This window comes from Oncorhynchus clarkii, chromosome 3, assembly GCF_045791955.1.
Source record: "Oncorhynchus clarkii lewisi isolate Uvic-CL-2024 chromosome 3, UVic_Ocla_1.0, whole genome shotgun sequence".
Classification (NCBI taxonomy): domain Eukaryota; kingdom Metazoa; phylum Chordata; class Actinopteri; order Salmoniformes; family Salmonidae; genus Oncorhynchus; species Oncorhynchus clarkii.
The window spans coordinates 73,424,443-73,445,515 of NC_092149.1; the positions used below are offsets into that span (position 1 = coordinate 73,424,443).

Consider the following 21,073-nt stretch of genomic DNA (forward strand, 5'->3'; position numbering starts at 1 on the left):
CAGACTGAGGGCATATAATTATTTTACGATCTTATGATTTTTGTTGAGTAAAATCTGTGCTGTGTCTGTCTGTAGTTGACCTGTATCTAACCTGGTTCTCTCTCTCTCTGCTGCTGTTGACCCACCTTTGTCTTGTAGTTCTCTCATGCTGTATCCTGTTGTAACAGTAAATAGTATTGACTGTCTGTCTCTCTCCCTGTCAGAACCGCGAGCTGCAGATCATGAGGAAACTGGACCACTGCAACATCGTTCGCCTGCGCTACTTCTTCTACTCCAGCGGAGACAAGGTCCGTTTGTCTCTCTGTCCGTCCATATGTCTGTCTCTGTCTCTCTGTCTCTGTCTCTCTGTCTCTCTGTCCGTCCATATGTCTGTCTCTGTCTCTCTGTCTCTGTCTCTCTGTCCGTCCATATGTCTGTCTCTGTCTCTCTGTCCGTCCATATGTCTGTCTCTGTCTCTCTGTCTCTGTCTCTCTTGTCCGTCCATATGTCTGTCTCTGTCTCTGTCTCTCTGTCTCTGTCTCTTTGTCCGTCCATATGTCTGTCTCTGTCTCTGTCTCTCTGTCCGTCCATCTGTCTGTCTCTGCCTCTCTGTCCGTCCATATGTCTGTCTCTGTCTCTCTGTCTCTGTCTCTCTGTCCGTCCATCTGTCTGTCTCTGCCTCTCTGTCCGTCCATATGTCTGTCTCTGTCTCTGTCTCTCTGTCTCTGTCTCTCTGTCTCTGTCTCTCTGTCCGTCCATCTGTCTGTCTCTGCCTCTCTGTCCGTCCATCTGTCTGTCTCTGTCTCTCTGTCCGTCCATATGTCTGTCTCTCTGTCTCTGTCTCTCTGTCCGTCCATATGTCTGTCTCTGTCTCTGTCTCTGTCTCTCTGTCTCTGTCTCTCTGTCCGCCCATATGTCTGTCTCTGTCTCTGTCTCTGTCTCTCTGTCCGTCCATCTGTCTGTCTCTGCCTCTCTGTCCGTCCATATGTCTGTCTCTGTCTCTCTGTCTCTGTCTCTGTCTCTCTGTCTCTGTCTCTCTGTCCGTCCATCTGTCTGTCTCTGCCTCTCTGTCCGTCCATCTGTCTGTCTCTGTCTCTCTGTCCGTCCATATGTCTGTCTCTGTCTCTCTGTCTCTGTCTCTCTGTCCGTCCATATGTCTGTCTCTGTCTCTCTGTCTCTGTCTCTCTGTCTCTGTCTCTGTCTCTCTGTCTCTGTCTCTCTGTCCGTCCATATGTCTGTCTCTGTCTCTGTCTCTCTGTCCGTCCATATGTCTGTCTCTGTCTCTCTGTCCGTCTATATGTCTGTCTCTGTCTCTCTGTCCGTCCATATGTCTGTCTCTGTCTCTCTGTCCGTCCATATGTCTGTCTCTGTCTCTCTGTCTCTCTGTCCGTCCATATGTCTGTCTCTGTCTCTCTGTCCGTCCATATGTCTGTCTCTGTCTCTCTGTCCGTCCATATGTCTGTCTTTGTCTCTCTGTCCGTCCATATGTCTGTCTCTGTCTCTCCGTCTCTGTCTCTCTGTCCGTCCATCTGTCTCTGTCTCTCTGTCTCTGTCTCTCTGTCCGTCCATATGTCTGTCTCTGTCTCTCTGTCCGTCCATATGTCTGTCTCTGTCTCTCTGTCTCTCTGTCCGTCCATATGTCTGTCTCTGTCTCTCTGTCCGTCCATATGTCTGTCTCTGTCTCTCTGTCCATCCATATGTCTGTCTTTGTCTCTCTGTCCGTCCATATGTCTGTCTCTGTCTCTCTGTCCGTCCATATGCCAGTTTCTGTTTCTCTGTTTGTCTGTGTGTCTCTGTACGTCTGTATGTCTGTATGTCTCTTTGTCTGTCCGTCTGTCTGTCACTCTCTCTGTCTGTCTGTCCATCTGTCTGTCACTCTCTCTGTCTGTCTGTCTGTCTGTCTTGTACAGTGCCTTCGGGAAGTATTCAGACCCATTAACTTTTTCCACATTTTGTTAGGTTACAGCCTTATTCTAAAATTGATTAAATAGTTTTTCCCCCTCATCAATCTACACACAGTAACCCAGAATGACAAAGCAAAAACAGGTTTTTAGACATTTTTGCTAATTTATGAAAAAAAAGTAACAACTGAAATATCACATTTACATAAGTATTCAGACCATTTACTCAGTACTTTGTTGAAGCACCTTTGGCAGCGATTACAGCCTTGCGTCTTCTTGGTTATGACGCTACAAGCTTGGCACACCTGTGTCATGACGTTGGCCTGGGGGTAGGTTTATGACAGTCATAAATACCTCTTCCCCCCTTTTTCCTCTCTCTACCCTACTGATGTTACATTTGCAAACCCCTTGGTTAACATAGAGATTCTGGGAACATCAGAAGGTGGGGGGAAATTAACTATATTCTGGTAATCCGATCACTTGAACATATGCGGTGGTACTTAATGAATATGATGTCAGTTCGGTTGTCATCTGAGACATTCTCCTCAATTATAGGATGACATAAACTCTACAGTGGAAAGTCTACACATCAGAGTTATCGGATTCACATGGAATTGTTGTTCAATTTAAATGTTTGAATTTGAAATTATTCGTGATGGGATGAAATGTTATTTTAGCTTCTAAAATGTGAGATTTGGGTTTTCATAAGGTAGGGCTCTACTCAATCAGTGGCCCGCCCCTGTGAGGGTATATGGGCTATAAAACTTTTCAAACACGCCCTCCTCTCTCTTCCTATATAAGCCCTTCACGACAATATATTCTCCTGTTCCGAGGATGTGAGGACGACGATCCGATGTCAGAATGGTTCAGATAAGAACTACAGAACGAAGCCAACATCAGCGTGAGCTTTGGTTGTGAATGGTATGAACTTTTAACTCTCATTCACTACAGAAGTGATACCTCCTAGCCGTTGAGTTAGCAACAGCAGCTGAAAACACAGGTTAGGAAGGAACAGATAGAGTATCCTGTCTACCACACAACGACGTTACTACAACGTATCCAATATACCAGCAGAGACATTCTTCAAAGGACTCGGTTGGGCAACACGGCCTTCCATCTACCACCAACCTACCGAAGCGCAGCTCAGAGTAAATATTTATTGCATTTTCCTTTTCCAAATGGGTGGTAATTTAGAATGCATAAGATACTGTATTTACGATAGCACAGCTTCGCCCTTTGTTCCTCAGTCTTCCCGCTCTTTCACTCAAACCCAGCCCCTTTTCTTTTGTGTGACAAGCTGTCATATCTGTTCCGCCCGCTAGGGACGTTTTCCTTTATGACGTAATTTGTAATCAAGTTATGATTAATTATGTGTTTGTGTAATTATGTGTGATTAGTTAGGGATTAAGTAAATAAATAATTAAACCCAATTTTCTATTGCTGATTCAACTTGTTTGCCAGGGTTCGTGAAGATAACCAAGAATTTACAACTTTCAGATGAGACTGAATTAAGGTGACGATTAATATTGACTGCTATTGATGTAAAATATTATTAGGTCTTTAAGAGTTTATTCGGAAGATAACAGCTCTATAAATATTATTTTGTGGTGCCCCGAATCTCTAGTTAATTACATTTACATGATTAGCTCAATCAGGTGATATTAATTACGGATAAATTATTTTATAGAATAGCATGTCATATCACTTAATCCAGCATAGCCAAAGACATGACACCTGTATTTGGGGAATTTCTCCCATTCTTCTCTGCAGCTCCTCTCAATCTCTGTCAGGTTGGATGGGGAACGTCGCTGCACAGTTTCTTTCAGTTCTCTTCAGAGATGTTCGATCGGGTAGAAATCCAGGCTCTGGCTGGGCCAATCAAGGACATTCAGAGACTTGCCACTCCTGCATGGTCTTGGTTGCGTGCTTAGGGTCATTTTCCTGTTGGAAGGTGAACCTTCGCCCCATTCTGAGGTCCTGAGTGCCCTGGAGCAGGTTTTCATCAAGGATCTCTCTGTACTTTGCTCCGTTCATCTTTGCCTCGATCCTGACTAGTCTCCCAGTCCCTGCCACTGAAAAACATGCCACCACCATGCTTCACCATAGGAATGTTGCCAGGTTTCCTCTAGATGTGATGTTGGCATTCAGACCAAAGAGTTCAAACTTGGTTTCATCAGACCAGAGAATCTTGTTTCTCATGGTCAGAGAGTCTTTAGGAGCCTTTTGACAAACTCCAAGCGGGCTGTCATGTGCCTTTACTGAGGAGTGGCTACCGTCTTGCCACTCTAGCATAAATTCATGATTGGTAGAATTCTGCAGAGATGGTTGTCCTACTGGAAGGTTCTCCCATCTCCACAAAGGAACTCTGGAGCTCTGTCAGAGTGACCACCGGGTTCTTTGTCACTTCCCTGACCAAGGCCCTTCTCCCCCGATTGCTCAGTTTGGCCGGGCGGCCAGATCTAGGAAGAGTCTTGGTGGTTCTAAACTTCTTACATTTAAGAATGATGGCCACTGTGTTCTTGGGGACCTTCAATGCTGCAGAAATGTTTTGGTACCCTTCCCCAGATCTGGCCCTTGACACAATCCTGTATTGGAGCTCTTCGGACAATTCCTTCGACCTCATGGCTTAGTTTATGCTCTGACACACACTGTCAACTGTGGGACCTTATATGTGTGTGATTTTCCAAATCATGTCCGATCAATTGAATTTACCACAGGTGGACTCCAATCAAAAATACTTATGTAAGTAAGGTATTTCTGTTTTTATTATGTATATGTAACCGATGTGAAACGGCTAGCTTAGTTAGCGGTGGTGCGCGCTAAATAGCGTTTCAATCGGTGACGTCACTTGCTCTGAGACCTTGAAGTAGTTGTTCCCCTTGCTCTGCAAGAGCCGCGGCTTTTGTGGGGCGACGGGTAACGATGCTTCGTGGGTGACTGTTGTTGATGTGTGCAGAGGGTCCCTGGTTCGCGCCCGGGTATGGGCGAGGGGACGGTCTAAAGTTATACTGTTACATTGATGCTGTTGACCTTGATCACTGGTTGCTACGGAAAAGGAGGAGGTCAAAAGGGGGGTGAGTGTAACGGATGTGAAACGGCTAGCTTAGTTAGCGGTGGTGCGCGCTAAATAGCGTTTTAATCGGTGACGTCACTTGCTCTGAGACCTTGAAGTAGTTGTTCCCCTTGCTCTGCAAGAGCCACGGCTTTTGTGGAGCGATGGGTAACGATGCTTCGTGGGTGACTGTTGTTGATGTGTGCAGAGGGTCCCTGGTTCGCGCCCGGATATGGGCGAGGGGTTGGTCTAAAGTTATACTGTTACCTATACATTTGCAAAAAAAAAACTGTTTTCGCTTCGTCATTATGGGGTATTTTGTGTAGATGATTTTCTTTATTTAATCAATTTTAGAACAAGGCTGTAACGTAACAAAATGTGAAAAAAGTCAAGGGGTCTGAATACTTTCCGAATGCACTGTATGTCTGTCTTTCCGTATCGTTGTCTGTCTCTCTCTGTCTATATGTCTGTCTGTATCGCTGTCTGTCTTTCCGTATCGTTGTCTGTCTTTCTCTGTCTATATGTCTGTCTGTATCGCTGTCTGTCTTTCCGTATCGTTGTCTGTCTCTCTCTGTCTATATGTCTGTCTGTATCGCTGTCTGTCTTTCCGTATCGTTGTCTGTCTCTCTGTCTATATGTCTGTCTGTATCGCTGTCTGTCTTTCCGTATCGTTGTCTGTCTTTCTCTGTCTATATGTCTGTCTGTATCGCTGTCTGTCTTTCCGTATCGTTGTCTGTCTCTCTCTGTCTATATGTCTGTCTGTATCGCTGTCTGTCTTTCCGTATCGTTGTCTGTCTCTCTGTCTATATGTCTGTCTGTATCGCTGTCTGTCTTTCCGTATCGTTGTCTGTCTCTCTGTCTATATGTCTGTCTGTATCGCTGTCTGTCTTTCCGTATCGTTGTCCGTCTCTCTCTGTCTATATGTCTGTCTTGTGTGTCCGTCCATCCGCCTGTCTGTATGTCTGTCTGTCTGTCTGTCTGTCTGTCTGTCTGTCTGTCTGTCTGTCTGTCTGTCTGTCTGTCTGTATCGCTGTATCGCTGTATCGCTGTCTGTCTGTATCGCTGTCTGTCTGTATCGCTGTCTGTCTGTATCGCTGTCTGTCTGTATCGCTGTTTGTCTGTCTGTCTGTCTGTCTGTCTGTCTGTCTGTCTGTCTGTCTGTCATGTTCCCTCTCTGAGTATTCTGAATATTCATAACACATGAATGGTTCAGTTCGTAGAATCTGTCATTCACATGCTGGCAGGAGGATAACTGCCAAATATAGACCACACTCATGTGCCCAATATGTCAGAGTGCACGTATGCAGCATGCACAGTGCCAGAGCCATGACACTGCAGTAATGGATATTCCCACTCAGGAAACCTAGTCTGGACTTGGTTTGGGATGCCCATGTGTGAGGGTGAGGGAGAGAGGCTGGGGCAGAGGGCACTGAGTAAAGGGGTTGCCTGACCAAAGGCCACTTGATAATTTTAGGAACCACCACGTGCAAGAGGGCCTCTCGTGAGCCTCACTCTTCTCCTCTTTCTCTCCTCTCTGACGTATTTTCCTCCTACCCCCTTCACTCTGTTCTAATTGTGGATAGCTGGCATAGTGTGATTGGTATGGGGATTATAGCTCTGCTGACACGTAGGAGAGGAAAAGACAGGCAGAGAGGGAGAGAGAGTGTGTATGCAAAATACCAGTCAGGTCTGAAGATGGGTTCTGGTCAGATGGCTCATGTCTAGTGTAGAGTGCAGTGCCAGTACTAGCAGACTAACAGTTGTGTTAGCTGTTAGTAGTAGCTGTGTTAGCTGTTAACATTTGTTAGCTTTTAGCAGCCTAGGAGCTATGTTAGCTGTTAACAGTAGTGGTAGCTTTTAACAACAGTGATGGCTCTAACCAGGAGTGTTAGCAGTAGCAATAGTGTTAACAGTAGTAATAGTGTTAGCAGTAGCAATAGTGTTAGCAGTAACAATAGTGTTAGCAGTAGCAATAGTGTTAACAGTAGCAATAGTGTTAACAGTAGCAATAGTGTTAGCAGTAGCAATAGTGTTAGCAAGTAGCAATAGTGTTAGCAAGTAGCAATAGTGTTAGCAAGTAGCAATAGTGTTAGCAGTAGCAATAGTGTTAGCAGTAGCAATAGTGTTAGCAGTAGCAATAGTGTTAGCAGTAACAATAGTGTTAGCAATAGCAATAGTGTTAGCAGTAGCAATGGTGTTAGCAGTAGCAATAGTGTTAGCAGTAGCAATTAGAGTTATGTGAAGTTATGTAAGGTCTGGAGTCTGGACTGATTAAACACTGTTCCAGTTCACTCTTTACGCGCTTACACAACACACGTCAAACACAGTGCGAGTTTAAGAGCTCTAGCACACAGTGGCACTGTGAGATCACGGCATGCCTCTAGGTTTGGCTAAGCCGTGTCTCGTGTACAGTTGGCAGGACTGAGAGGTGTGTGTGTGTGATCAGTGCCCAGGTACAGAGAATGGGGGAGGAGAGGTTGTGCAGACGGGTACCAGTCTGCAGCTGGTTGGCAGTGCCAATATCTTTACATGTCTTTGACAGTATACCAGGCATATGCTTTTTAACAGTGCTCTAGTCTTCCGAGATGATTATGTACCCAGGGTTCTGACGTACGTTCTAGTGTGAATAAAAGCGTTCTCAATGAGTGCTAGTTATCTCTCTCTCTCTCTTTCTCTGACTCATCTTTCTCTCTCTCTTTCTCTCTCTCTCTCTCTCTCTCTCTCTCTCTCTCTCTCTGACTCTCTCTCTCTCTCTCTGACTCTCTCTCTCTCTCTCTCTCTCTCTCTCTGACTCTCTCAGACTCTCTCTGACTCTCATCTTTCTCTCTCATTTCTCTCTCTGACTCTCATCTTTCTCTCTGCTCTCTCTCTCTCTCTCTCTCTCTGACTCTCATCTTTCTCTCTCCTTTCTCTCTCTTTGACTCTCATCTTTCTCTCTCCCTCTCTCTCTTTGACTCTCATCTTTCTCTCTCCTTTCTCTCTATCTGACTCTCATCTTTCTCTCTCCTTTCTCTCTCTTTGACTCTCATCTTTCTCTCTCCCTCTCTCTCTTTGACTCTCATCTTTCTCTCTCATTTCTCTCTCTGACTCTCATCTTTATCTCTCCTTTCTCTCTCTCTCTGACTCTCATCTTTCTCTCTCATTTCTCTCTCTGACTCTCATCTTTCTTTCTATCCTCACTATATGAGCCACGTTACAAATCCCACCAAGTGGGTTAACCATATTGGAGCGATGCGTAGTGTGTTTGCCTTTCACACCAGTGACCTGGGTTTGCTTCCCTACCCTGGTGTGTGTTACAATACTTATAATATGCATTACTGCCAATATTGGGAAACTTTAGTACAGGCTCTATGTTCCTCCAGGAACCAAGAGGATTAAGTGAGTTAAGTAAGTCTCTGTATTAGCTGGTAAAGGTGCAAGGTTTAGCTGTGTTATTGAGAGGAAGTGCCTTTGTAGTGAAGCAGGAAGTGAGTCATCACTGCTGTTAGGCTAAATATAGCCTGCTGGGCGCTACACTAACAGCAGGACGGAGTCTCCCTTTCTCTGTAAATCCTACTGTTACCAATAAAGTATGTGGAAGAGGTGTGAACACCATCACCTTTAACCTGTATAAACCAGGCTGTGTGTGTGTGTGTGTGTGTGTGTTTGTGTGTGTGTGTGTGTGTTAGAGGTCGACGGATTATGATTTTTTTCAATACCGATACCGATTATTGGAGGATCAAAAAAGCCGATGCCGTTAATCGGCCGATAAAAAATAAATAAAAAAATAAAAATAATGTAATAATACAATTACAACAATACTGAATTAACACTTATTTTAACTTAATATAATACATCAATAAAAATCAATTTAGCCTCAAATAAATAATGAAACATGTTCAATTTGGTTTAAATAATGCAAAAACAAAGTGTTGGAGAAGAAAGTAAAAGTGCAATATGTGCCATGTAAGAAAGCTAACGTTTCAGTTCCTTGCTCAGAACATGAGAACATATGAAAGCTGGTGGTTCCTTTTAACATGAGTCTTCAATATTCCCAGGTAAGAAGTTTTAGAATGTAGTTATTATAGGAATTATAGGACTATTTCCCTCTATACCATTTGTATTTCATATACCTTTGACTATTGGATGTTCTTATAGGCACTTTAGTATTGCCAGTTTAACAGTATAGCCTCCGTCCCTCTCCTCGCTCCTCCCTGGGCTCGAACCAGCAACACAATGACAACAGCCACCATCGAAGCAGTGTTACCCATGCAGAGCAAGGGAAACAACCACCCCAAGGCTCAGAGCGAGTGAAGTTTGAAAGGCTATTAGCGCGCGCTAACTAGCCAGCCATTTCACTTCGGTCACACCAGCCTCATCTCGGGAGTTGATAGGTGTGAAGTCATAAACAGCGCAATGCTTGACGCACAACGAGGAGCTGCTGGCAAAACGCACAAAAGTGCTGTTTGAATGAATGTTTACGCGCTTGCTTCTGCCTACCACTGCTCAGTCAGATACTTAGATACTTGTATGCTCAGTCAGATTATATGCAACACAGGACACGCTAGATAATATCTAGTAATATCATCAACCATGTGTAGTTAACTAGTGATTATCATTGATTGTTTTTTATAAGATAAGTTTAATGCTAGCTAGCAACTTACCGTGGCTTACTGCATTGGCACAACAGGCAGTCAGTCTCCTTGTGGAGTGCAACGAGAGAGAGGCAGGTCGTTATTGCGATGGACTAGGTGAAAATCTGACAAGGTGAAAATCTGTCTTTCTGCCCCTGAATGAGGAAGTTAACCCACCGTTCCTAGGTCATTAAGAATGTGTTCTTAACTGACTTGCCTAGTGTAAAGAAGAAAAAAATTGGCAAATCGGTGCCCACAAATAGCGTGTGTGTGTGTGTGTGTGTGTGTGTGTGTGTGTGTGTGTGTGTGTGTGTGTGTGTGTGTGTGTGTGTGTGTGGTGTGTGTGTGTGTGTGTGTGTGTGTGTGTGTGTGTGTGTGTGTGTGTGTGTGTGTGTGTGTGTGTGTGTGTGGTGTGTGTGTGTGTGTCTATAGACTCTGAGTGAGAAAGAGAAAAGGGTCCAGATGGGTCTATTCTAGTGGACAGAACTGTTTCAGACTGCCAGTCTGTTCAAATCAAATCAATTTATTTGTCACATACACATGGTTAGCAGATGTTAATGCGAGTGTAGCGAAATGCTTGTGCTTCTAGTTCCGACAATGCAGTAATAACCAACGAGTAATCTAACCTAACAATTCCACAACTACTACCTCATACACACAAGTGTAAAGGGATACAGAATATGTACATAAAGATATATGAATGAGTGATGGTACAGAACGGCATAGGCAAGATGCAGTAGATGTTATAGAGTACAGTATATACATATGAGATGAGTAATGTAGGCTATATAAACAAAGTCGCATAGTTTAAAGTGTCTAGTAATACATGTATTACATAAAGATGGCAAGATGCAGTAGATGCAGCAGTTTAAATGAGTACAATATAGAAATTCTAAGTCAGGTGAACAGAAGGACTTGAGCTCCTGTATGTTGTTATGATCATACCACGTCTCGTTAATCATAAGGCATACCCCCCCCCCCCCCCCCCCCCCCCGCCCCCCTTCTTACCAGAATCCAACACTAGCTCACCTGAACAGCCAGCTAGCTTCTCACGCTACACTGTCTGCTCAGGTTAGTTTGCTAACTGGCTCTGCTAGCAAATGGAACAGAGGGAGTAGAATGCAAAGGTTGAGTTGGGAAAGAAGGTACACTCATAGACCTGCCGTTTCACTACAACCTTCTTCGGGCATATCCAGAGGATAAAGTCTGAGCTCAAAGATGAAGAACGGATGGCATGTGACGTTAGGGCAGGCCATCGACCTTCACTAATCAGATCATAGGAAAAGGAAGAGGAATAGAGTGGTAGGCTTGGTATAGGAGTGGGGTGCATTAGGGGGACAAATTACATCCTTTAGGGGTCACTGAGGCCAGACGAGCACTTCCTGTCTCCACCCAGCCCACTTGTGCCCTTGGCAGGAAATTACATCACTGTCTGCGGTGGTGCGTCACGTCAAGAGGGTGGTGACGCAGGCGTGCTTTTCCTGCCCTCGGGGGAAACACTACACAATGGAGCACAGTACAGACACAGTGATATCATCACACAAACAGGCTGTTTCCTCGCTGTCACCACAGCAACCAATGCTTTCGAGAGAGAGAGAGAGAGAGAGAGGGAGAAGACAAGGCAAGACAGAGACATGGAGGGAGTAAAGAATTGGCAGACAGTCTATGAGATGGACATGGGCATGCCAGAGTGAAGTGTCACTGATCGTCAAACAAGTTACATTGTCTGTGTGTGTTGCCTAACCTCTCCCCCCTCTCTTTCTTTCTCTCGCTCTCTTTCTCTTTCTCTCTCTCTGTAACAGAAGGATGAGGTGTATCTAAACCTGGTTCTGGACTATGTTCCTGAGACAGTCTACAGAGTTGCCAGACACTACAGCCGAGCCAAACAGACTCTGCCCATAGTCTATGTCAAGGTGTGTGTGTGTGTGAGTGCCTGTGTGTGTGCACACTATGTTGCCATCATGTCTATCCTCTGCTTTCCATTTCTAATGTGTGTGTGTGTGTGTGTGTGTGTGTGTTGTAGTTATATATGTACCAGTTGTTCAGGAGTCTGGCCTACATCCACTCGTTTGGGATCTGCCATCGGGACATCAAACCCCAGAACCTGCTGCTGGACCCCGAGACGGCTGTGCTCAAACTCTGTGACTTCGGCAGGTCAGTTTGAACTATGTGAAAGAATCTGCAGTTCTCATTAGCTTTGATAAGCTAGGATGAGGATGAGGATGATTATGGCAGTGATGTTAATGATCATGAAGATGACTATGATATTGATAACTATGATGACGATGATGATGATTGATGAGGAGTGTATGTGACTGACAGTGTGTGGTGATGTTGTGTCTCCAGTGCTAAGCAGCTGGTACGTGGAGAGCCCAACGTGTCCTATATCTGCTCTCGCTACTACAGAGCCCCCGAGCTCATCTTTGGTGCCACCGACTACACCTCCAGCATAGGTGAGCTAACAGCTAACCGCTTACAGCTAAACCCCATTGAAATTCATATAAACCCTAGCATATAAAGGCTAAATACTAACCGTTTAAAGTCAAACTACACCTCTAGAGCAGGTATGCTAATCACGACATCTTCCTGTTTCTGCTCCGCCCCCTCTACAGATGTGTGGTCAGCTGGATGTGTGCTAGCAGAGCTGTTGCTAGGGCAACCAATCTTCCCTGGCGACAGTGGAGTGGATCAGCTGGTGGAGATCATCAAGGTACTGATACTAGCCTGTCAGTTAGGATGTCTGTCAACCAATTCTCTCTATTTCATCGAATGAAAGTTGGCACACTCTCACCTGTCTCTCTCTCTCTCTCGCTCTAAATTGTCCATCTCTTCACTGCTCATGCACTCTCCTCTTTTTGTCATATTCTTCCCCTCATTTGTCTCTTCCTCCCCTTTCTTCCCCATCTCTCTCTCTCTCTCCCTCCCTCCCTTCTCTCGCCGTCTCTCCCTCCCTACCCCTCTCTCTCCCTCTCACCCTCCCCCTTTTCTCTCTGTCCATCTCTTTCTCTCTTTCTCCCTACCTCCCCTCTCTTCCCCCTCTCTTTCTCCATCTCTCCCTCCCCCTCTCTCCCTCTCTCCTTTCCCCTCTCTTCTCCTCTCCTGTCTCTGTGCTGTAGGTTCTGGGGACCCCAACACGGGAGCAGATCCGAGAGATGAACCCCAACTACACTGAGTTCAAATTCCCCCAGATTAAGGCACACCCCTGGACTAAGGTGAGTCAACAGGTACAGGAACTCTTTTACTACTCTACAATCCACCCCCTCCCCTAGCATCATCTCGCTGTGCTCTCCTCGCCAGCATGCCAGGCATTCATCTCTGCCATCCCATATATCTGTACTCCCTAATATCCAAAATAAACCCCTTCACCTAGACACTTCATGATGGGCCCCACCTAGATTTGTAAGGATTGGATAGGTGTAAGCTATATGGTAACAGTTGTGTCTAGCCCCACTAGCTTCCTGGTAGGCTAGCTGGGGTTTCTACCATATTTCTTACAACCATCAGATTCTTTCTAATTTGCAAGGGCACATGAAGAAGTCCTCAGGTCAGGTCGGTGATAACCTCAAGAAAGGGAGTTAGCAAAGAGGACATTGTCACAGTATTTGAACAGGGCCCAAGTCAAATGGCAAATGAGCAGTGTTGTAGAGCAGGTCCTCCTGGTGTCTCCCTTGTTCTCTAGTACTGCATCTTCTAGCCACCCAGTCTCTGTGCTGCCTGTCTAGACCAGGGATGGACTTTTGCCTGAGCCCCAGCTGACACCTGACTCCCAATAATCAACTAATCCTTATCTTCAGTTTAAAATGCAAATAGTTAAATCAGCTGTGTTTGCTAGGGATGGGGGGGGGGAAATGTGACACCACACTCCAGCCCCAAGGACTGGAGTTGCCCATTACTGGCCTAGAGTCTCCTACCCTGCTTCTGTAGGGCTGCGCTCTTTACACTTGAACTGGACAAATACAGAGGACAATCTATGGACAATGAGCCCTCCTCGTGGTTTTAACAGACGCACAAAGTTCAAATATACAGTCGTGGCCAAAAGTTTTGAGAATGACACAAATATTAATTTTCACAAAGTCTCCTGCCTCAGTTTGTATGATGGCAATTTGCATATACTCCAGAATGGTATGAAGAGTGATCAGATGAATTGCAATTAATTGCAAAGTCCCTCTTTGCCATGCAAATTATTTGAAATCCCCAAAAAACATTTCCACTGCATTTCAGCCCTGCCACAAAAGGACCAGCTGACATCATGTCACTGATTATCTCATTAACACAGGTGTGAGTGTTGACAAGGATAAGGCTGGAGATCACGCTGTCATGCTGATTGAGTTTGAATAACCGACCTGGAAGCTGCAAAAGGAGGGTGGTGCTTGGAATCATTGTTGTTCCTCTGTCATCCATGGTTACCTGCAAGGAAACATGTGCCGCCATCATTGCTTTGCGCAAAAAGGGCTTCACATGCAAGGATATTGCTGCCAGTAAGATTGGACCTAAATCAACCATTTATCGATCTTAAAGAATTTCAAGAAGAGCGGTTCAATTGTTGTGAAGAAGCCTTCAGTGCGCCCAAGAAAGTCCAGCAAGCGTCAGGACCGTCTCCTAAAGTTGATTCAGCTGCGGGATCGGGGCACCACCAGTACAGAGCTTGCTCAGGAATGGCAGCAGGCAGGTGTGAGTGCATCTGCATGCACAGTGAGGTGAAGACTTTTGGAGGATGGTCTGGTGTCAAGAAGGGCAGGAAAGAGCTACTTCTCTCCAGGAAAAACATCAGGGACAGACTGATATTCTGCAAAAGGAACAGGGATTTCTGCTGAGGACTGGGGTAAAGTCATTTTCTCTGATGAAACCCCTTTCCGATTGTTTGGGGCATCCGGAAAAAAGCTTGTCCGGAGAAGACAAGGTGAGCGCTACCATCAGTCCTGTGTCATGCCAACAGTAAAGCATCCTGAGACCATTCATGTGTGGGGTTGCTTCTCAGCCAAGGGAGTGGGCTCACTCGCAATTTTGCACAAGAACACAGCCATGAATAAAGAATGGTACCAACACATCCTCCGAGAGCAACTTCTCCCAACCATCCAGGAACAGTTTGGTGACGAACAATGCCTTTTCCAGCATGATGGAGCACCTTGCCATGAGGCAAAAGTGATAACTAAGTGGCTCGGGGAACAAAACATCGATAATTTGGGTCCATGGCCAGGAAACTCCCCAGACCTTAATCCCATTGAGAACTTGTGGTCAATCCTCAAGAGGCAGGTGGACAAACAAAAACCCACAAACTCCAAGCATTAATTATGCAAGAATGGACTGACACCAGTCAGGATGTGTCCCAGACGTTAAATGACAGCATGCCAGGGTGGATTGCAGAGGTCTTGAAAAAGAAGGGTCAACGCTGCAAATATTGACTCTTTGCATCAACTTCATGTAATTGTCAATAAAAGCTTTTGACAGTTATTAAATGCTTGTAATTACACTTCAGTATTCCATAGTAACATCTGACAAAAATATCTAGACACTGAAGCAGCAAACTTTGTGAAAATTAATATTTGTGTCATTCTCAAACCTTTTGGCCACGACTGTACATTACCGTTCAAAAGTTTGGAGTCACTTAGAAATGTATTTGTTTTTGAAAGAAAAAAAGTAGTTGGCAGCTTCATTAAATCGTACCCGCAAAACACCAGTCTCAACGTCAACAGTGAAGAGGCGACTCCGGGATGCTGGCCTTGCAAAGAAAAACTATATCTCAGACTGGCCAATAAAATGTTAAGATGGGCAAAAGAACAGAGACACTGGACAGAAGAACTCTGCCTAGAAGGCCAGCATCCCGGAGTCGCCTCTTCACTGTTGGCGTTGAGACTGGTATTTTCCGGGTACGATTTAATGAAACTGCCAGTTGAGGACTTGTGTGGCGTCTGTTTCTCAAACTAGAAACTCTAATATACTTGTCATCTTGCTCAGTTGTGCACCGGGGCCTCCCACTCCTCTTTCTATTCAGGTTAGAGCCAGTTTGCGCTGTTTTGTGAAGGGAGTAGTACACAGTGTTGTACGAGATCTTCAGTTTCTTGGCAATTTCTCGCATGGAATTGCCTTCATTTCTCAGAACAAGAATAGACTGATGAGTTTCCGAAGAAAGGTCTTTGTTTCTGGCCATTTTGAGCCTGTAATCGAACCCACAAATGCTGATGCTCCAGATACTCAACTAGTCTAAAGAAGGCCAGTTGTATTGCTTCTTTAATCAGGATAACAGTTTTCATCTGCGCTAACATAATTGCAAAATTGTTTTCTAATGATCAATTAGCCTTTTAAAATGATAAACTTGGATAAGCTAACACAACGTGTCATTGGAACACAGGAGTGATGGTTGCTGATAATGGGCCTCTGTACGCCTACAGATATTCCGTAAACAAAAATCAGCTTTTTCCAGCTACAATAATCATTTACAACATTAGCAATGTCTACACTGTATTTCTGATCAATGTTATGTTATTTTAATGAACAAGAAAATGTATTTTCTTTCAAAAACAAGGACATTTCTAAGTGACACCAACAGTTTGAATGGTCATGTATTTTTCTATGTATATCACCCTCACCTTTGTGTCGACCCTTGTCAGTTAAGTTAGGTAATATCTGTAACATTCATAATAATAATAATAATTACATTCTCTCTCCATTTCATATTTATAAGCAGAAACTGAAATCCTCCTCTATCATGACCGCATACATCATTGTATTCATGATACTAGTTTGAAATTGATTGGTTTACTGATTCTAGTCTCGCCTTTGTGATTGGCCCCCTGACTCGTCATTGCGTTGGATTGGCTGCTAGGTGTTCCGGCCGCGCACGCCCCCGGAGGCCATTGCCCTGTGCTCTCGGCTGCTGGAGTACACGCCCACCTCGCGCCTCACTCCCCTGGAGGCGTGTGCACACTCCTTCTTCGATGAGCTGAGGGACCCCAATGTCAAGCTGCCCAACGGGCGAGAAAAACCCTCTCTCTTCAACTTCACCACCCAGGGTACAGCACCTTGTCAATACACTGTCTGCCTGTCTGTTTTATCTGCGGTACGGAGAGTTTCTTCTCCTACATGTATAATGATGTGGTCTCTCTCTGTCAGTCTCTGTACTAATGCTACCTGCTGTAATATGTGTGTGTGACCTATGTGTGAGTTGTGTTTGGATGTGTTTATCTGTGGTGGATGTGATCTGCTGTAATCTGGTGTACCGTGTCTCTCTCATAGAGCTGTCCAGTAATCCCTCGCTGGCCAACATCCTAATCCCCGCCCACGCCCGCTCTCAGGTCACCACCTCCACCCCAACCAACGCCACCGTCACCACAGGTTAACCCACACCTCTCCATCCCTCTCCAACTCTGTCTATGTTCTCTCTCTCTCTTTTCTCTCTCTGTCTCTCTCTCTCAGGAAAATGTCTTATAAAAAACACCTGTTTACTCATTGTGTAAATGAGTGAATCATTTTCCTCCCCCTACTCTCCTGTCCTCCTTTCTAGATGGTAACAGCACAGATCGTGGCCCCAGCACCACTACCGCCTCAGCCTCTGCCTCCAACTCCACCTCCTGAACCCTCCCTCTCTGACCCCCCCCCCCCCCCCACCCACATCGCCCCATTCAGGGGTGCACCTGGGTGCCAGCTGTAAGAATGATGACATGGCAGGGTTTAAAACAGATGACAACAACAACGCAACTAACTGAGCCCTCCACGTCACCCATCTAAGTGTTTGATTTCTGCAACCTACTCCACTGAGGACATCTTTATGGTCTGTTAGAGGGAGGGAGTGGTGGGGGCAGGGGAGGATGATGAAATATAAGAGTATTCATATATAAACGTACCATATATACACAATACTAGCCTGCTAATGTTTCCAAGAGGACAATCTATGTATCAAAGTAATTATCTGTCCCCTCACCCTCCTCCTCTTCCTTGTCCACAATGAAGCCCCCCCCCCCCCCACATTAAGATCAGTCCCTCCCTCTCGCCCTCTCTCTACACCACACCCCTTCATATCCTCACTTCTCCTCTGACACCCCCTGGTTTGGATGGCCACCCAGGCTCCTCCTCCTGTAGTGCATGGCCTGAGTATAGTTAGGAGCACCCAGAGTGACCTTTCCCCCCTGTATTGACGTCCACACTTCTGCTAATTAGGCATGAGGCACACATACACACACACACACACACACACACATACATTCTTACCAACACACGCCGATGCATGAAGGTCCTGATATATGTGGACAGTCCAATCAGAAGGGAGGTTTTGATGTTGTCAGAGGTTTGCTCGGGGTTGTTTTTAAACGGTTAGCGAACAGTTTTATTCTGTTTTTATTTTAAATTCCCTTGGCTTAGGGTGGGTGGGATCATTTAGATTGACATGTCAGATGTCTATGGTTCTGTGTGCTTGTATTACATTTACACTGAATGTACAAATCATTAGGAACACCCCTGTTCTACAGGGATGCTGGCTCATGATGACTCCAATGCTTCCCACAGTTGTGTCAAGTTGGCTGGATGTCCTTTGGGTGGTAGACCATAAATGATACACACGGGAAACTGTTGCATGTGAAAAACCCAGCAGCGTTGTAGTTCTTGAGACTCCGGTGCGCCTGGCACCTACTACCATACCCCATTCAAAGGCACTCAAATCTTTTGTCTTTCCCATTACGTCTGAATGTCACACATACGGTACACAATCCATGTCTCTACTGTCTCAAGGCTTAAACATCTTTCTTTAACCTGTCTCCTCACCTTTATCTCTATACTGAGAAGTAGATTTAACAAGAGACATCAATAAGGGATCATAGCTTTCACCTGGATTCACCTGGACAGTCTGTCATGGAAAGAGCTGGTGTTCCTAATGTTTGTACACTCAGTGTATACATGCATACACCGTTTATATATTACTTTGCATTATGTACAAATATATATATATAGATATAGATATATGTATATTTAACTTCAATGGTTCAGAATCCATAACGGTTAGTTGTTGACTCACAGAGCAGGGGCAATATTTGCTACTGCCTAAAGACATGAAGAGGCAAGGTGGTGTGATTTCTTTGGCTAGAAAATACTTTTTTTCAGCAGTCACTTCCCTGTTTTCCTGTATGTAATTATTATGTTAATGCTGTAGACAGGACTAGAAAAACGCTCTGTTCCTCAACTATTTTTTATTTATCTCTATCAGATGACTGTGTTGTAATGCAGTCAGTTTTGGAGGGGATGTCTCCCCCACACCTTCTTTCTGTCTCTTTAGATGAAGACTTTTTCTTCCAAACCAACCCCTAGCTTCTACCCCCTCAGCATTTGATTTGGAATTCAGCCATGGAGAGGTCTCTGTTGTTTCTGGCTAGATTGCGAGGAGTTCTCTGCCACTGCTGGCTCTCCGATTGTGACCACTGACTCAGTGTTAGTACAATGTTCATCAAATGTTGGTCCAACGTTAATTGAACATTAGTCTAGCATTCTTCTCTTTCCTCTATCTCTCTCCACCTGAACCACACAAGCACCTCTCCGCTCCAGTCTCTCAGAGTAGAGCGTCTTACTTACCCAGACATATTCACACAGGTTCAATACAACAACACAACTACACTGTGTATATGTACACAGTTCATATGCTCCTCACCAAATCCTGACTCATGTTTTAGTTTTTTATGTTTGTTAGTTTCTTCTGTTTTTATGTTGTGATCATGGTATGTACAGTATATATGTAGACTTCTGTACTGTTTATGAGCAAAAACAAAGATATGGGGGAGAAAAGAAAAGAAGAAAACACCAGACTTGTTTGTTGGATATTGTAGATGATGATGATGCTTTATCCAGCCATATAGTTCAATCTGTACATGACAATAGATGACAGCTGTATTATTGGAACAATACCTGGTCATGTATAGTGTATCTATAGTTTGGAGTGCCTTTTCTTTCATACACCTTCGCCTTGGCCCCGTTATCCCCCCCCCCCCCCCCCCCTCCCATCACATAACCTTACATCCTCCTTAGGTGCTGTTGCATTACTTTCTGCCCCCTCCCCCCTCCTCTCAGATCTCAGTTTCAGCCAAGAGTTGTGCCAATGTTAGTTTAACGTTAGAATTTCTCTCTTTCTCTGTATGTACAAGTCATCTTCAACCTCCTTTTCCCCACATTTAAAGATTTTTGTTAGAAATCTGTTTTTAAAACATCTATATATAGTTCAAGATTGTTGTCCCGATTTGAAGAAAGCTGTTATGGTTTCACTAGGGTGCAGAAATATCTTCCACACACACACCACAGACAACAGACTCAACATAGCATAGACATACATTAGAGTACATTATGTATTCAGTCAAAATGATGCTTCTGGTATCAAAGCCATTACGCCAATTGATGATATTGATGTTGTGACAAGCCATCCTCAGAGGTAATGCAGTACATTGTATCTCATTGTCTACACACCCCTTCTCTTTTCCACCTCCATCCCTCTGTGGTCTGAGGGGTTTATCATGTCCCCCGCCGTGCCATCCCGTCCTGTTTGCTGTAACATTTGCGTTCATCAACATGTTGCCGTCTATCCCACCAGTGTGACCACGTCACCTTTTTCCCCTGACTCCAGTTCAACCAGAGTGAACCATGTCAATCCACACCACAACCGTTTCAGTTACCAAAACAAAGACAAGCAAGGATAGTGGACTATAATATACCGACTGTGGCATCGTGTCACTCGTGGCAGGAGAATATGCTAACTGAGTTTTTAAAAAAAAGAAAAGACCACGGAAAACTAACTGTATAACAATACCACTACTACTTGAATGCCTCGGTTTGTGACATTTTATTTAATTTTTAAATGTTTTTTTTTTGTTCTGTGAAGGTATCCTAAATGTTCGCCCCTGTAAATACTTCCCCCTGCGTGCCCTGAGGAATAGTTCCCTGGTTTCCTGGTACTGTCATTTGCATTAAATAAAGAGTAGGATAGCCTGGAAATGAACAAGCCTTGACCTCTGTGTGTGTTCTTGCCCTGTTATGACATCTGTCGTAGAGCTAAGTATGCACAGTAGAACAGCAGGCTATGACTAACAACACACTACAGTAGATGACTAGCCACATGAGGCCACAGCCCATCCACTTCATCCAGCCACACAATCTACACCAGTATGCACAGTAGAACAGCAGGCTATGACTAACAACACACTACAGTAGATGACTAGCCACATGAGGCCACAGCCCATCCACTTCATCCAGCCACACAATCTACACCAGTATGTACAGTAGAACAGCAGGCTATGACTAACAACACACTACAGTAGATGACTAGCCACATGAGGCCACAGCCCATCCACTTCATCCAGCCACACAATCTACACCAGTATGTACAGTAGAACAGCAGGCTATGACTAACAACACACTACAGTAGATGACTAGCCACATGAGGCCACAGCCCATCCACTTCATCCAGCCACACAATCTACACCAGTATGTACAGTAGAACAGCAGGCTATGACTAACAACACACTACAGTAGATGACTAGCCACATGAGGCCACAGCCCAT

The 21,073-nt window shown here is 44.8% G+C and overlaps 1 protein-coding gene across 1 annotated transcript in view; it reads left to right on the forward strand.

Annotated features, from left to right (window-relative positions):
* The window catches only part of LOC139403842 (glycogen synthase kinase-3 beta-like), a 58,694-nt gene extending 38,187 nt beyond the window's left edge, over positions 1-20,507 (forward strand). The window contains exons 3-11 of the mRNA XM_071146997.1: positions 204-287; positions 11,348-11,458; positions 11,569-11,699; positions 11,892-11,998; positions 12,158-12,255; positions 12,662-12,769; positions 16,369-16,555; positions 16,779-16,877; positions 17,047-20,507. Coding sequence (XP_071003098.1) covers positions 204-287; positions 11,348-11,458; positions 11,569-11,699; positions 11,892-11,998; positions 12,158-12,255; positions 12,662-12,769; positions 16,369-16,555; positions 16,779-16,877; positions 17,047-17,117 — 996 coding nt within the window. The 3' untranslated portion in view covers positions 17,118-20,507. The remainder of the gene's footprint in view (positions 1-203; positions 288-11,347; positions 11,459-11,568; positions 11,700-11,891; positions 11,999-12,157; positions 12,256-12,661; positions 12,770-16,368; positions 16,556-16,778; positions 16,878-17,046) is intronic.
* The last annotated feature ends 566 nt before the right edge of the window (positions 20,508-21,073 follow it).